This window comes from Excalfactoria chinensis, chromosome 21, assembly GCF_039878825.1.
Source record: "Excalfactoria chinensis isolate bCotChi1 chromosome 21, bCotChi1.hap2, whole genome shotgun sequence".
NCBI classification, from domain to species: Eukaryota; Metazoa; Chordata; class Aves; order Galliformes; family Phasianidae; genus Excalfactoria; species Excalfactoria chinensis.
In genome coordinates this window covers 1,937,682-1,955,848 of record NC_092845.1, presented here as the reverse complement: position 1 = coordinate 1,955,848, position 18,167 = coordinate 1,937,682, and the positions used below count along the sequence as shown (strand labels likewise).

Genomic DNA, 18,167 nt, shown 5'->3' with positions numbered 1-18,167 from the left:
TTGTAGGACATTCAAAAGCAAATTAAAATATAAAAAGCTCTAGGCACAAAGATAGATACCAAGAGAGAGGGCAGAATAGGTCAAGCTTGTGGAATTAAAGTCTTAGCAACAGTGGAGGTTTAAGCACAGCCCTATTACGCCGCATTCAATAGCCACCTTCTCCCATCTTCCCTTTTTTCTCCTCTAAGAGCCGATGTGCTGTTTGCCTCCAGCCTGCAGCAGTAAACAATTAATACTGCGTGTAGCAGTGCTGCGGGTTTCCAAGGCAGGAGCGACAGGCTGCCATGTAGATGAGATGCTGGATGCAGCATTAACTATTTGGAAGAGAGCGCCGCCCGCTCTGCGCGAGGCAGGTTTAAATAACAGGTGATGGGAGATGTGATTTTTGCAGGACTGATGCTTGCTCGAGGGAGGAAAAGCCCTGAGAGCGCAGCTGTGCGCGTGGATATCCACGCTTCGCTTTCCAGGCTCCCAAACAAGTGCTTTTCCCCATGTATTTAAAGGCAAAGGAGATGCATTTCCCATCACTCAGGGACTCCTCTTTTCAAACTTCAGGTGGGGAATGCTAAAATCTCCGCAGTATTAAGCACAACGCTTCTTCCACACCCTGACTCCACGCTAGAAGGAATGAACATGAAATTTGCCCGGAGACACGTAGGCATATGGCAAGGAATGAGGGTTTGTTTTTCCTCTTATTTTTAAAAGGCACCCGGTGCGTTTCTGTACCACAAAGTTTAACATGCAGGAGGTACGCCGAAGAAATAAAAGAGACACGTCCCCTTTAAAAGGAAATATAATTTACAGTGTGCAGCCAGGCGGTCCATAGTTTCAATCTCGTTTACTATAGAGAAAACTCTGCTAGCTGTTCTCTATCCCACAAATCCGATTTAATCAGACAAGCCAGCCAGCGTGGCTTGAAGTAAAAACGGATAATTAGTAAACAGAGAGCTACTTCAGTGCTTCATTGGCATTCGAGCCGGGCTAGTGTGTCGCATTTAAAATGCAGTCTGATGAAGTTTACAAAATCAAACCATTTGTTACTCCTATTGAAGAGGCTTCAGGCCACTTGCAATTAAATTGGAATTAGTGCTCAGAATGAGATACAGCAAATTCATACTAAAAAGGGATCTGACTTTGAGACGTTTGACTTCAAGTTTTCCCCTCTGCGTGTGTGTGCGTGTGCAAGAGATGCGGCCACTCCATCTCAGCCCTCGCCTCCAGCTCCTGCAGCTCCAGCACTGGGACCTGGGTGCAGGATGGTGCTGGGGCTTCGGTGCCCACCTGATGAACGCTGGGCACTTCTGAGCACCTGGAGAAGGCACCAGGACTGCAGAACCAAAATCTCTTCCTGATTCACCCTAGGTATGAAACACTCATTACGTTTTTATTGCTTCTGGTGCTTGGCCTCTCTGACTGTCCATCACCAGAATAAGTAATAGCATTATAAACCTTTAATCAAAGGCTCTGGTACAACAATGGGCTTTAGGGCTCAAACATACAGTGAGGGCTACCAACAGGGCCAGGCATTGCCTGCTGCCTTCATGGTAACACCTCCACCACTCCCATGATTGTGAGGCATCCCCACAGCCTGCCCCAATACATCCTACATTGAACAACATCAGCACAATGACACCAGCATTAGCTGTGAGCCACTCAACTAAAAGATGCATTTATATAGGTGCATGTGTACACAAACACACAGCACACACACAGATCCCACCCGCTCAGTGCCTCCAATACTCGGTCTTCACTCACTCTTCATATTGAATCTCTTAAGCTATGTGCATGCAATAGAGGCATGCAAAAAAACTGTTGTTGCAATTGCTAAGAGTCAAGTGGAAGGCTAAAAAACAATTCCTGGTACGCCAAACAAGAGTCCAGGGATTGTTGGGTCTTGCAAGATTAGATTTCAGAGATGTTTGGAATTTTTTTGTCACTGCGTCAATGGCTCCTTCACAGTCACCAGCTGCTGGACAATGCAGAGAATGCTGGAGTTTGACTGTATGGAAGCAGGGCTAGGGGGAGTCTTTATCAGCCTTGGAATCAGGGAGCTACGGGTAACCTTCATCCCCAGTCGGCTTTGACTCATGTTGGCCAAGAGCGGATGTCCCAGGGGAAGTGAGGTGGACAAGTGATCATAAAACCATAGAATCATTAAGGTTGGAAAAGTCCACTAATTTCACCAAATCCAACCCCAACTCATCCCCATTTTTCTTAACATCCAGTGATATTTCCTAATGATCAACCACATCTCAGAACAGCATCAAAGGGCAGGACTGAAAGCTATCAGAGCAGAGGGACTTGAGCACATACTTGAAGAGTTCTTAGGCAGTGGGATCTCCAGGGACGTGCTAGAGGAGGGGATGCTGCAGTGCACATCCTGTTGGGATGAGGAGGAGGAGAAGGAGGAGGAGGAGAAGGTGAGGCAGACATGCACGTTGCTGGCCAAGGCAGCAGTGCAGTTGGATTGTGCTTTGCCCCACCACAGTGTCAGACACGAGCTACTGGTGTAAGGAGATTAACCTAGTTTCGGTATCCCTTTTCCTGATTATGAAAGGAAAAACAGCATTAGTAGTTGGCAGCACCAAAGAAAGCTCATACAGAAAAAACCCACACGATGAAAGCTCTGTCCTGGAAACCACTTCCTACATACAGAATGCACTGCACACACACATACACGCGCTGTGTAGGACGCTGCACCGGCCCTTGGCAAACCCATCACACCCTCCTCGCAGCCCTTCTGCAGGAAACAAAGGCATCAGCACCCTGGAAATGGAAACAAGAGATGTCCATCTGGCTGCCCCACAAACAGAGAGGGGAAAACCCATGCAGAAAGAGAAATGAGACTCATTTTGTGCTGGAATCGCCAAATCATCCCAGTTTCAACTGCTGCCTCTGGACTCCACAACTGAGCTTTCATGCTAATTAACATCTTTATGGAAGGGAAACTCTCTCAAGGGGGTATTTGTTTATTATTATTTACTCAGAGATACTACAGCTTTCTTCCCAAGTTTAACTGACTGCAGAAAATTCATTCTTACAAAGCAGCACAGGCAGCTGCCTCCTGTGCCGCCCGCTTCCCCTCCAGGCTGGGTGGCATAGAGGGGTGCCCTGGCATGGAGGATGGAGATGCTGCTTTACATGAGCACATACACACATTCCTTTAACCAGCAAGGGTTTATCAGACCTGGAGAAGCTCAAATATTTAAGAGCAGATCGTGGATTTCATGGTATCACAGAACATCCCTGAGTCAGAAGGGATTGTCGGCACACAAAGAGCTGGGCAAAACGGGCACCGCAGGCTGAGCCTGAAACCTGGGAGGGAGACAGCGCCCGAAGAGGAGGAAGAAGAGGATTCCTTCCCCAAATGCAGAGGGATGGCACAAAAAGCAAAGTGGGCAGCGGCCGCGCTGGTGACGTCTTTGTCGGTGCTGGTCTCGCAGCCGGCAAGCGCTGAACAAACGTTGCTGCCCGGGAAGCTCGCGCCCGCCGGAGGTGATTTATTCCGAGGGCCATCTGGACAGGGGAACAATGTGGTCCCATATCTGAATGACCCGGCGCATTAGTCACACCCTCCTCGCTCGACCTCTCCGTCCCTAATCTTCACACTTGCTCTCATTCTCCTTTAGTGAGGCAAAATGACCGGATCCGCTTCTCACCTCTCTTTTGGCTGGCGAAGTTCACAGGGCTGGGGGAGACAAAAGGCCCCGCGCCTCGCTGTGTGCCATGGCCAGCAGCCCGCGTGGAAACTGTGCCAGGGCTCCCACCCCATGCCCATGGGGTCCAGCATCGCCCTGTTGCTGTGCTGTGCAACCTGAGCACAGCATGATCCCCACTTCTCAGCCCTTCATTCCCCATCGGGAAGGCCTAGACCAGCACCTCTCCCTCCCCTACTGCCCTTCATCCTCCTCCTCAGTTTACTTCTTTATTATACTTTTCTGCGATCGTTCTACCAAGAATTATTACACGGGGAGGGAAAAAAAAACCCAACCAAACATCAAGTGACTATTAGCGGCGGTAGCTTTATTGCAACAGGCACAGAACTCATTCGTTTCATGTTTTGCGGAATATAAAAAGCACTGAAACATTTTAATTTTAAATTCTTATCATTGAATTTACTGCTTTTCTCTCGCAATGATTTGTGTTGCTTTTTAATTTTTACAGTCTCTACAGAAGCCAGATGCTACCGCCTAGGGCCAAAATAATAAAAACCTACTGCAGTCATGAGTTACAGAACAAAAAAGAAACACACAGTTGACAGAAGTTAATATCTCAATTTAACAGTGCTGCTTTGCTAATGATCCTTTGATATGTGTTTATTTAGAAAGGTCTGATCTTGACCTTGAAAGCAAACTAAACCACAAAGTCTTTATGAGACGAGAGAAAGACTTTATTTATAGAATGGCTTTATGTCAATCATGGCGGCAGCTGGACTCGAGGTGAAAAATTGCCCAGAAGTGAGTGGGTTTGTACCCAAAGCGTTGGCTGCAGTGCGTGTATCTGGGAGGAGACACTCATTCCAGATGAGGACTGTGGCACATTGCACTCCCCAAGTCAAGGCACAAAGCCCATAGAAGGGTACAGCCTGCCGACTGTGCACCGCATCCACCAGGGCTGCCAGCACTGCCAAGACAGGTTTTCCTCCTGAGGAAATCCAGGACTGCACAAAGCTTATGTTTTGAAATGAAAATAAGAACGGCTTCTTTATGGGACAATTACATTTTACTGCGATTCCACGCAGTAAAAGATGCTGAGGTTTCCCAGTTCCTATTGTTGTACGAGGCTGGGAGTGCACCAGGGAGATCTCACACCAACGGTGCTCTGTGTGTTCAATCGTAATGCTATGTCTGAGGTCAAACAGTGATTTGAAGACATTTACCAATGCCGAGCCCTCAGCACTGACTCCTTGTCCTTGCAAAGCCTCCCTGCCAAGACCTTTCTTATCAAGTCTGTATCAGTGCCATTCAGGTGGCCAAAAACTGCGTGCATCAAAGGAGCCAACCTCTACTTTTCAGCACTGAATGCACTCATTAGGCACTGTGGTACCAGTTAGCTTACAGTCAGCAAAAGAACTGTAATGAGAGGAATATAATCTGCTCCACAGAGACCGGATGGAAGGGCGCGAGATGGTGATGTTTCAGTCCTTCTGCTGCTAAACAATGCAAATTCGGGACTGAGGCAGTTACAAAAGACCTCTTTGCATGTTGACTAGAGAAATAAATGCTGCTGTAGAGTCCCATCTGGCCCAGCAGCTGAATGGGGAAAGCTCAGTGAGACAAACGGGCCTGAATTTAGACACAGGCAAGAGACAGCAAAGATATTTCAGCCTTAAACCAGGTGTGAAAGATGGCAAGTACGGCTGCAGCCAAAGCCTAGGGAAACTTTACCCCGGCACACGCTTGGGTTGTCCAATTCCTGGCCCATGTTTTCCAGGGAAAGAAGCTTCACTTGACTGACACAGACCCACCTGTGCTCAGCATCACCCTTGGAGTGGGCATTTCTCTATTGAAGGAGCACTGTTGCAGTGTTTTCTGCCACCGCATCACCAGGGAAGCTGTCATCTCACTGCTTTACTCATCGCCACCACTACGGCTGCCCGCATTTCTCTTCCCCAAAAGGAATTTCAAATGGAACCAGCTGAAAAAATAACTTGATTCGCTGCCGAAAACACATTTTTCCCATTGCTTGCTGAATGATGGTTCAATTAATTCGTTCAAAACCACTCGGAGGTCTCCATCCTTACACAAAGAGCCTCAAGGAGCAGATGAAATCCTCACCAGTTAAATGCTGGCCCCTGGTGTCTTTCTGGCTGGAGAATCTCTACCTCAAGCACTTTCCAGCTGGAAGCTGTATTTCCAAGATCTTAACTCTTTTTCCCCTCATTTCAGCTCAAAATGGGTCTTAAATCAGTGACAACCCTGGACCAACACAGCACTTCCATCCCACCCTGCAGCACAGGGCATCCCCCATACATTTCTATGGTATAAGTTGCATTTGTCAGAGTTGTCACTGAGGGGCAGCGAGGAAACACGGGGCAGCCCTGATTGCCAAGCCAGCAAATAAAACTGCCCTTAGGATGCTGCACAGAGGGCTGCTGAGACACACAAAGCAACATTTCCTATCGTCCGCTTATTATTCCAGGAGCTCCATTATTTAAAAAGAAAACATCAAAAAAAAGGGAAGAGATGAAAAAGATCTCTCAGCCAACTCAAGAAGATGGGAAGCTGTAACAGATAGAAACATCTCCTCCCTTTTTTTTTCTTTAATATGTTTTTATATATATTTAAGTGGGGAGGACGAGGATCCCGGGACACAAAAGTAACTGTTAAGGTAAGTTAAACCTTGTCAAGATGAACTTTCCTGCTACTTTTAATTAAAAGTTCTTTAGAATTAAAAAGGACACTATTCAGAAAAGACTGAAAAAAAAAATTCATTGACACCAGCCCGCCCCCCTCCCCTTTTTCCCAAGGAAAAGAAAAAGCTGTTTTTGTGTGTCTGCTCACCCAGCCCTCACTGTACAAAAGGAAGCGGATTTGCAGCAAGACACATGAGATGACCCTTTGACCCTAAACTGCTGAAAAGTCCTCAATGGCATAAATACCAGATAATCAATCACATACCAGGAGGGCTGGTCCCCCTGCCCTTACCCCAGTGGCCGAGTTTATGAGAGATGCACTGTAAATGGACACCAGCTTTTTAAGGGAGGCCCCTCTCTGCATTCCTCCACGGAGCCGGAATATTTTCCTCAGGCCGGAGACCCTGGCCACCTAGTTTTACACATTTCATCACTATCTGATGCAGCCCCACAGTGCTCCTTGCCGGCACATCCGGCAGCGCCAGCACTCATGAGCACCGCGACCTCATCCTGTATGGAGGGGATGAAAAACTTTCACCCCAAATGGATGGGATTCATGATGCTCCTCCTGTATGGAGGTGGTATAAAATGTTCATCCCGTACGGAGGCAATGCAAAATGCTCACTCCAAGTGGAGGGGATGCAAACTGCTCAACCAATATGGAGAAGAATTCAAAATGGCCAACCAATGTGGAGGCAATGTAAAACGCTCACCTTGTATGGAACTGATGCAATATGCTCACTCCAAATGGAGGGGATGCAAAATATTCACCTCGAATGGAGGTGATGCAAAATGCTCACTCCAAACTAAGAGGATGCAAAATGCTCAACCAATATGGAGGCAACACTAAACACTCATGCCATATGGAAATGCAAAATGCCCACCCTAACTGGAGGGGACATGGAATGCTCACCCCATATGGAGGCAATGCAACATGCTCAACCATGTACGGATTGGAGGTGAAGCGAAATGCTCACCCCAAAAGGAGGTGATGCACAACGCACCTTGAGGCGCACAGCAGCGCACTGCAGGCTGTGGGTGCCCCAGCTGCATGCACGGGGAAACTGAGATTAAGAGAGCAGAGAGTGCTCTTTTGTTTCCTGCTCTGGGGGAGCGCGGCACAGGCACCAGCGCTGCGGCGAGCAAACCTTAGAGCAGGGCTGGGGCATCGCCAGCAGCAGGGCGGGTGCAGGAAAACGAAGGTGCAAACGGCCTCACCTAGAGAGGCCACCGCAAGCGCTGTTTGTTTGGGGCGGTTTCGTTTGTGTTTTTCTTTTTGAACCCTTGGTGAGTCTGACACCAACTGCACCGAGTTGGTTTCCCTTATCGGTGCTCTGACAACCATCTCCAGCCTGAACAGAGCAGTGCAAACCCTTCTGAATGTTCCGAGGGCAACAATAGATTTTAAAGCTTTAAAGGAAAAGAGAGAGGGAAAAAAAAATTGCTGAGATACTGAACTGGTTCAGTTAAATGGGGAACCACTTGGCAACTAAATTTGATAATGCTTTTGTTTGAGGGTCAGAGGTTAAATATGTTCACACTAATCCCCTTCATCTAGAATTAAAGGACAAGAAAGATTTTTCTGTAGCTTAGCAAGAGGGCTTTTCTCATTGCAGTTTAAATAGTATTTGCACAGGAAAATTAAACGTAGACCATTGGGCGCTCATTTTAAACGCGAGCACACAGGTCTGCTACCTTTCTATTTGTTGATTTTTAAGGCAAATGTGTCTGATCACAGCAATGCCAACCTTGTTGTACTTCCCGTCCGATCCGATCTCCCGACTATAAATTCTCTCCGAAGGGCAGGGAATTTTTGTTTTCCTTTAATTTAAAGGTTAAGAAAAGAAGCGGGTTTGAAAGGCAGCGCGATTCCCTGTTTCAGGAATGTGTGCTCAGACTCAGATTTCAAGCACTGTCACAGAACATTACTGTCAGACAAAGAGGCTCTGTGCTGCGGATCCGAGCGGCTCCGCGGGTCCGGGCTGGGAGCTGAGGATGGGTTCCCAATGCACGGTGCAAACCCACAGTACCCAAAAATGATTGCAGGAGCCTTGGGTAATACATCACCCCTACATCACCCTTCCAGTGAGAGCTACCAACACCCACGACTTGTAACTAGTGAATTCTGGTATTCTAAATGCAAAACTTTGAAGCACCTGATAGATGCTTGGTCCCAAATGGGGCTGGATGCATCCAGCACCACTGGACTCCAGGTGAGATAGGGATGGCAAAGCATGACAAGGACAGGAAGCTGTATGTGCTGCACGGAGCCGGAGCAGCACGAGGATCCCAAGTTCAAGTCAGGTAACAGCAGCCTGCCACCGTCACGTGGTGCTGCTGAGATATATTTGGATTAGAGGAGCTGCGTCCCAAACCAACCACTACTTTTTTCCAAATGCCTTTTGATGTCCTTCCCAAAGCTAAAAATGCACAACGCGGCTTTCAGGGCGCGCGTGGTGCTCTGCACAAAGTCCTCTTTCCTTTAACCCTGACCGCTCCATTGGCGGAGCCTCTTTCAGGGTGTGAGGATGGACTACAATGTGTGCCAATGTTTGTGCCCAGTTTCACTTAGCTCCTGTTACACACATCGGTGCGTAGCACCAATTAAAACCTGACGGAGCTTTTGGAGAGATCTGGGGTATTTCAGGGTGTTGTAATTCCTCTGTCATTCACTCAAAAGGGTCCATCCAGCTGAAAACTCGCTACGTTGAGCCATAGAAGTGGGTCTTGGAAAGTGGTGTCAGAAGGTTACACTGCACCTCACCAACTCTACACACTGATATACACAGCTAACACAAGATACTGCAACTCCAAAGCAAGCTCCTATCAACATCCAGCAGGGAATGTCCCTTCCAAACTGATGGCATCTGACACACTGCTGCTGCCGAGCATAGCCCCAAGGCAACAGCAAGAAACAAACTTCTCTGTTTCTTCATCAGCTCTGCAGGGAAGTGGGGGCACAGGCAGCCTCCAGCACACAGAGAGTTTTGGCTTTGCTGCATTCAACACAGTGCACATCTCCAGCTTTTATCGAATGCTAGGATGGCCAGGGCAGCTCCAAGAGAAGTGGGACTTGTTTGCATGGTGAGAATGCCAGGCATGGCATTGCTAGGAGGGAGCCAAGACACACAGCAAAGTGTTTGGGCTGCAGACCCTGCATGTCGGGTTACAGCAGGACATTGGGGAGGCGAGCTGGGGACACGTCATTCTCCAGCACCTCTGCCAGGCTGTGGGGGATGGGGACACTCCTTTGGGTACATGGTAGCCCAATGGCAGCTCTGTGCTCACGGCCATGGGCTTCTGGTGCTGTGCTGTTGCCTCTGAACCCCATGGAAGGAGTGACTGCCCCATGCTCGTTTTTATCTGCAAGAGCCTCCTGTTTGTTGAACTGTCATCATGAATTATGCTCCTAAATTAAGAAGCTTCCGATGGGAAGTTTCGTTGTCACAGTCATTGTTTTTGGAGAAATAAATGTTTGCAAAGTAACCCCAATTTCTTGGAAGACATCAGCTTCCACACACAGAGCTCCTGGACCAGGAGCAGGGAAACACAGGAGAAGGCAGAAGCCTTCAGCCGAATGCTGGTGCTCACCCTTCCCTCTGTTTGCAGTTTTCAGTCCCTTTTACAAACAAACTTGGGAAGGGCTCTTGAAGCCCCACATCGCTCGGCAGAAAGCAAAACGGGGACAAATGCACTGCTCAGCCCCACACGGGGAAGGTGCAGAAAGGTAAAGGGGGGACCCTCGTGGGCTGCAGCTTTTGGAAGGGGATACAACTATCTGAAATGCTATCGAGAGAAGCACTGGCTGCTAGCAGTTCCCAGCCCCAGGGCAGCGCCTCTGCTCTGTGGCCATGGTTGCTTGCCAAAAGCAGCTTGGGGTTAATAAGATATCAGCTCATCATGATCTGATTAAGACAGATGCCTCTTTACGCTCTCGCAACTGCCATTTTTAGTTTGGAAAGTGTTTGGAAACAAAGCTGATCTTTTTTATTTACCAAAACTCAGGAGTGTTTTTTTGATCATCCTACTTCAAATCGTGTTTTTTGTCCTTTCCTGGATCATCTTTTCCATCCCATTCCGCTACACCCAAACATCTGAGCTAACACATCCCTCCCCCCAAGGAACACTCAGGACTGAGCATGGTTGGGATCTCCCAACCCACACTGACCTTTGTCAGACCACCTAAAAGCTTTCCAAACATGAGCATGCAGCCCACAACTCAACTTCCAGTTCGATAACAACCGTTTCACAGAGGCTGGATGTCCACTCGATCCAATCAGCTCGTGCTATTGAAGCAGCAAACCTTGTGCCAGAAGATGGTTCCCCTGCCTGCAATCACTCCCGTTTCATCTCCTGAGCACATCAGATGCCAAAAGCATCTTCGCACCCTCCACATGTGGCAGCTAAAACCTCGGCAAGGAAGGCAGCATTGTGAGGGAAACCAGATTTATTTGGCACGCTCAGGGTTTGCAGTTCAACTTCCAGAACCAAGCACCCACATCTCTGCTCCCATCTGTTCCTTAGATGGGGTCGTGTGATGCTCACACCTGGACCAAAGCCTGCATCCCCAGCCCAGCCCCATGCATGAGGTCTCCTCAGCACGGCCATACCCGAGCACTCCAACCTCCAAAAGAAAAATCACAACCGTGTAATAAAACAACAGCTTTGGAGCCGATGTTTTCTTGCGTATTTACAGTTTTTCTCTCCGCGATCCTTTCAGATGTGTTCATAGGACTCCAGGTCCGTGAAGCACTTCAAGAGCTGCCAAAATATCGCAAGACTTGGCAGCGATGCCTGAAACATTCTTTGCTGGCACACGAGGAGCAAAACTTTGTTTCACTGTGGAAAAATCCACAATTTGTGCACTCTCCAACTCCACCACTCAGCTTCTCCTCCACCCTCTCTTGTCTCACTTGTTATTGGGATCACAGCTGGGGTGCGGGGAGGCAATGCTCAGCCTCTAGCAGCAGGCTGGGGGATATCACCTCCTGAGCAGTGGGGATGGTTTTCCACCTGTAAAGATCTACATGTGGTCAGAGAGCTCAGTTATGACAAATGGTAATGCCTCTCCCTAACAGCTTGGCTCTCACGCAGGCTCCCATCCATGCTCCTAAAGGCTTCTGCCCACATTCCCAAAGGCTGTCCCTGTTCCCAAAAGCTCCTAACCATGCTCTCAAAAGCTCCTGTCCCTATTCCCAAAAGCTCCCATCCACATTCCCTGAAGTTCCTCTCTCTGTTCTCAATGGCTCCTGCCCACATTCCCTTTGCTCGCAGCTCACTCACCCCACAACCCCAATGCAGCACCATGCCCCATCCCCAGCACCCCATGCTGAAGGAAGGAAGCAGCCCAATGCTCTGCAGACTCCAACACACAGGGAAGTTTTCTTTTCCTAATGAAAAACCAAAAAGCTGATGGTTCCCTTGCCTGTACTTGCATCTGAAATTGGAGCTATTACAGGGCAGATATGCCAAAGCTTTGCTCAGCCAGGCATCGTACACCAAAGCCTGCAGCACGGTTTTAAGTGTAACTGTTTTGTTTGTTTGCTAGTAGCCAATGCAACACCAGTAATAATATAAAGAAATGGGGACAGCACCAATTGGAACAGCTCTGGCTGGGCACAGAGAGCATGAGGCAGGGGCTGGTAATGCAGCCCTCCTCCTTCACTGACCCCGCATGGTACAACAGGAGCTTCCCAATGCACTCCTGCTGATCTCTGTGGTGCTGCAGCATCCCCAGAGCTTGGAGCTCGCTGGAGTCACTCACCCATCTGCTCCCACACCTATGCCTCCTGCATCCTCTGCTCTTCCACTTGTGTTCACACAACCGAGTACGGGAGGGATAATTATGTGTAAACATACTTAATACTACCGTACGTTATCTCTATCTATGGAGAAAAATGCTATCTGATGGTATTTTCCCCATAAGCCCAATCAAGCAGCTCTGTTAAAACCCTCCAGAGTACCGTGAAACAGTAATAGAAAGTCACAAGCACGCCGGGAGATGCTGCACGTGTTGGGTTGGGGAGAGGAGTGGAGCTGCTGATGAGTCTGGGGGCTGCACCCCCCATTTCTGCCTCCTCCCAGCTCCCTGGGACAGGAGCATCCCTCTGGTGGGAGCATCCCAGGGCTGTGCTGTCCCCCCCCAGCTCCTCTTTACCCCATACTCTACTCCTGCATGTGGGATTTTCTTCCCTTTGTACCTTCACTTACCACGTTACTGTTTTGAATCTCTAAAATAATGTGACAAGTTAATGATGGCACAATTATCTAAATGTTTAACAGACATGTTATCTAAGTGAATCGGATTGAGATTCCATCCCGCTGACAATAAACATCAATGGGAGAGCAGAAAGTGATAGGCAAATTATCGCAAACCCTGCAATTTCAATGCTATTAAATTTGGAGGAATAACAGCCCTGAGGCCTGTAAACTCTGAATAAAATAGACCCTTGTGTTTGTCCAACTATTAAATCAAAATGCTACCAACATCCCAGGGAAAAAAAAAAATAATAATAAAGGGAGATTTATAGCTTTTCAATTTTCAGTTACAGATTGGTTTTATTAACTCCTCTCTGCTGTTTGCACCCCAGTACTGACATCACCACAGAAGCGATGTGGGAGTGATGGTAGAGAGGAGGAGGAGGGATGGGATGAAGCCTCTTGCTTCTACCTACTACACATATCACCTCTGATACTACTAAAAGTGCATGGCACACCAGCCAAGCCCCAACCCCATTACCGCCAATGGCAGCATTGAGCTACTAGAGCCCTGTTTGTGGATGTGTTGCTTGGTGGTGGCTGCTTTACTCCTGAATACATTTAATTTTTCCTCTACATTAGAAGAGCACAGTAAGTAATTTTCCACACTCTCCCTCCGGCATGGTGCTGGGCTTACGCTGCTATGAAGATGAGCCAGAACAGTTGCTGCTTTTCCTATTGCTGTAGGATGGAGGCCAAGGAAAGTGAACACCCAGAAAGAACCTCTCAGCCCAGAGTCGGCTGGGCCATAGGCAGTGTGGCCATCTCTGTGTTTACAAGCAGAAGTGACTTTGTCTTTTAATACATTTTACATTGCAGCTAAAAGGAGGCCTTAATTTTTCCACCGTAAGAGACTGTTTTACAGCAGTAACCAGGCAGCAAATTTACACCAAATTGGAATCGTAGAGTGTCCTGAGTTGGAAGGGTCCCATAAGGATTGCCAAGTCCAGCTCCTCCTGGGTTATTATTTTGCATTGCCTTTCAGAAGGGGAAGTGAGAACGACAGAAAAATGTGAGGAAAAGAGAATTCCTACATCCAAACTGTTCACCTGAGAAACATCTCCCCACGTGGAAAAAAAGAAGCCCGACAAGTGGAATCCTTACTCATCCGCTTAGGAAAACTTCCCAGGCTTTGGATGACCCAGAAAACCAACAACCATCAGTTGGCTTTTGGCAAACTGGAGCTGCACCCTCCAATAAGAGCTGCGTTTCTGAACAAAACAGGTCTGCTTTGGTACATCTGTGCCAAACGAGTCCTCTACAAAGCTTGTTTACTGAGCCTCTCCCTGAGAAAGGTCTGAACCAGCCCTGAAGCCATCCACCCCAACATCTACCCAAAAAAGGGCTCCTTTCTTTTTTCCTATCTGGCAAAGTGTGAAGGTCTTCCACTGTGTTGGCCAAACAACCTGCTGCTAAGGACGAGAGGATGACGCTCCAAAACCCTTTTCTGGGAGATGTCATTATTTAGAAAGAGAGCTAATTATAGCAACTGTATTGGAGGAATGTTTCTTATGCCACAGGCAGCGCTATTTGAGTGCCGCCCAACAACAGGAAGCTATTAATTTCAGTGAGTGTGGGCTCCTCTGGCCATAAAGCCCATTTCTGATGTGTAACTGAGACGCGCGTGTTTACAGCTCACAGAGGTGATGATAAACCTGTTTAACCTGGGTCACCGTGTTCTGCTGGGCTAAGTTTTCATGTCACCCTTTGAGCCTTGGCACACACAGACCACCATGGTCCGGGCCCAAGGTTTTCCATCAGAGCAACACTGACTCATGCAAAATTGTCAAGGTCATCAGCGACAGCCCATTTCCACGCTGCTCTGTATGGTTTTCAGGACAGGTCTGGATCAAGCCATTGCCTGCAGGGGTTGCAGAGCCCTGGGAGTGCAATATTTGGTGGTGCTCTGGGACAATGACACCATGCACGGCCACTATCAAACCCATGCTCCAGATCCTGCTTCACCAGCCCAGCATGGGGCACGTCCCAAAGCCAACCCCTTGATGTGCTGGCCAGCTCCTGTGAGCACTCCTCCCCTCCCTAACCTACAGCGCATACAGTTGCTAAAAAGATTACGGTTTGCAAAGTTCAGCCTCAAGTAGCATGACTTTGAATACAGAGGGCAATCACTTTAAAATTTATTACCTGCTGCTTGGCCAGCAAAGTTTCCAGATCAAATGACGTGCTGAGCCTATTCCTGCTCAGTGACGCAGCAATTTATATTACTGATCAGTCATTAAAACCTCTGGCATATAACTGGTCATGTTTTGCATGCCAACATAGCGTCCACATATCGAATTTCAACCTTTGAGTATAAGCGCAGCCATTAATGGCATCTATCAGTTTTTTCCGCATTGAAAGACTAGCTTGCTCTAATTTAAACTGCCCTTAATATAGCACAGAGGGGAGCGGGCTCTTCTCTGCTATTTTGATTTCAGGAGTTGCTCAAAGACTCCACTTGGGACCACCAGATGTGAACTCCTCCATGCCCCATAGCAAACCCACTATGGGGTTGGAAGGGCAGCATTTACATCATCTATCTGTCACCCTGGATGGGGCAGACGGAGCTCCTCGTGCTTACCCACAGCCAGCCGCATCCAACCCAAAGAGCTGGAAAGCACAGTAACAGAAACGTGGCAGAAGCCAACTGTTGATAGCTCTTTGGAAAGGAGCAACGTTTCCCTCGCAGAGGGAGCAGTCGTACTACGCTGTGTTTGCTGCACAATGGTTTCCTACATGCATACTTTAGTGCTAAGCTATAAAAGCAATAGTGCTTTAGTGAATCACTGCCTTGCGCCTGCGCTGCACTGGAAGAAGAGCTTGGGCTATCTCACCCTTAGAAAGCACAGAAACTAAGACTTCCCATGCAAGCTGCCTTCTTTATCAGCGTGGTGTATTGCACAGTGATTTGCAGGAGGGTCTCACTGTGCACTGATGGCTCTCTCACTGTGTGATGTTGGGATAACAGATAGGGCTGTGCTCCTGTGCCAAGGAAGGGACCTAAGGCTCTCCAGGGCCCCAGTCTTGCTCTCATCCCACTCAGCATCTCAGCATCCTGTTAGAAGCGATGCACAGACCTCATGGCTGCAAGGTGAAACCCACACAGAGCCCCAGATACAGTGCAATTATTTGTAGAGATGCTTGAAAGCAGGAAGAGAACGATCAGTGTAGGCTGAGATTCTCAGATGATTTATAATGCATCACTCTTAGGCTCCCGATCATCAAAACAGTCTTGACAACGTTATTTATCTCTTGGAAAGCTTCTCTTAAAGTCTGAAATGGTGGCCAAGCGCCATTGCATTGGTCACATTCAGTAAAAAGTCTGATGAGAGTTATACCTTGAATTTCAGAGCCATATTTACAACATCAAGAGTGCAACAAACCACTTGCCTGGAAGGAAATTGCAACTCCTTTAGCAACTCCTGCCACCAGCAACACTTCTGATTCAGCCAGGTCAGAAGCCAGAACCACAAGGGGTTAATCTTGTGGTTTACCAAAACTTCCAAAGGAAGCTTAAATATCAAACTTAGGTCTAAATGGAGTTCAATAAACAGGCGCTTAGAATCACGTCGATCAGAACCAAAGAATGGCCTGGGTTGAAAAGGATCGCAATGCTCATCCAGTTCCAACCCCCTGCTGTGTGCAGGGTCACCAACCAGCAGCCCAGGCTGCCCAGAGCCACATCCAGCCTGGCCTTGAATGCCTGCAGGGATGGGGCATCCACAGCCTCCTTGGGCAACCTGTTCAGTGCGTCACCACCCTCTGGGGGAAAAACTTCCTCCTAAGATCCAACCTCAACCTCCCCTGTCTCAGCTGCAAACCATTCCCCCTCGTACCCGTAGCAAAAGTTTAAAACCATTTTAAATCCAGTTTAAAACCATTCCCCTTAGCAAAAGTTTCATTTCCCAACAAACAAACAAACCCACTGGGGTGAAACCAGCACCACGACCACATCTGGAGCAGAGCACTGTGCTCCCCAGCAACTGCATCACTGCACGACTGCAGAAAGTCAGCCTAACTGTGAGCATCTCCAAAGGGAACGGCGGCAAGGGTCACTGCTTAGGGACAGAATGGGGCAAGATCAAGCGGGGCGGTGGGACTCCATTGGACATAAGGGCTCAATGGGGGAGAAGCAACAGAGCTGGGAGAGGGCTCTCCTAGAAAGCACGGCTGCCTGGGGCGGAGGCAGCACGCACAGCGCTTCCTTCTGCACTGTTTGTTTGGAGAAGGAGTTAAGCAGCAAAAAAAGAAAAGTCAACATACCAGTATGTGTCTGCCTGTGTGTCTCCAGGGCATCTTCTTTTGAGAACTGCGCACCGCACTGATCACAGACAAATGCTTTGGCACCCGCTGGAAAGACAAAGGGGAAAAGGAGCATTATTCAGAGAGCACGCAGAGCAGAGAGCTACGGCACACAGCAAGGTGGGAAATCACAGTGGCAAAGAGCACTGCAGAAGGGATGGGGTGGGCACAGGCAGGCATCCCCAGCACTGAAGCCATGTAGGGGGACAGGGCTTGGATGGAGCAACTCGACAGCAAGCATCCAAAATCAAAGCCTAACCAGTATCAGATAGGAGGATTTATCCAGTCCTGGAGAGAAAGGTTCTCATGGAACCAACGCAAGCAAGCAGCATGAAAATGACATGAAGAGGACTCCTGTAGGAACGCATGCATTTTTAAAGATGTTCACTTCATAATAGAGCAGAATTTGTTTGATAGAGGGACGTGTATTTTACAGCCCACAAACAGCAGCAAGAAGCAGCTGCCCTCCTCCGTGCCACTGCTCCTCGAGTTCCAAACAACAGCACAATGTACAGATACACCATTGATGTTGCACAGTTCTTTCACTGCGAGGAGTTGCTTGCCAAGAAGAAATTAAATATTTGCTTTCAAAAAATCATTAAACATCAATGAGTTTCATTAGAGTGGCAACTGATCTAACTTTAATTGGTTTCCTGCCCCTTCCTATTGTAGCGCCGTCACCAGTATCAGAGGATGGGAGGAAAGCGAAGGCAGAACCATCTGATAAGCAGCGTGGCAGAAACAACACCATTCAGTGAGAAGCACAGATACTCCTTTGCCTGTGAGAGAGATGTGGTGTTTGGGGGAATTCTTAGAAAATCACTATCAACATGTGCCGCGTGCGGCGGGTCAGAGGTGCCGGTGAGAACAAGGAAAAAAAACAGGATGTCTATCAGCAGATAAGTCACTTCCAGATAAAACCAGATTAACAATGCACACTATCTCCAGTGCATGCGCTGCCAGGACAGAGCTGTGAACGAGGCTGTGAGATCGTGAAGCTCGATTCTGCTGCCGCAGGGACCCATCCGCGGAGCAGAGCGCGGAGGAGCAGCTCAGAGGACAGGGGCACACAGAGCTGCTCCTCACGCTCAGGAACCAACCTGGGGATGCACAGTGCAATGAAACAAAAGGAGAGACGGAGGTACCACCAAATCCATTACCACGAGAATTCCTTCGCCTTTAAATTGTCTTAGTAACGGCTGGCTCACAGGCAGAAATATTTGGCAGCAGCGAAATTAAAAGTGATAAATTT

At 48.3% G+C, this 18,167-nt stretch overlaps 1 protein-coding gene across 2 annotated transcripts in view; it reads right to left on the bottom strand.

Moving 5' to 3' along the window:
- The window catches only part of ZBTB16 (zinc finger and BTB domain containing 16), a 71,900-nt gene that overhangs the window by 10,479 nt on the left and 43,254 nt on the right, over positions 1-18,167 (bottom strand). For both annotated transcript variants that reach the window (XM_072355061.1, XM_072355062.1), the window contains exon 4: positions 16,877-16,963. In XM_072355061.1, coding sequence (XP_072211162.1) covers positions 16,877-16,963 — 87 coding nt within the window. The remainder of the gene's footprint in view (positions 1-16,876; positions 16,964-18,167) is intronic.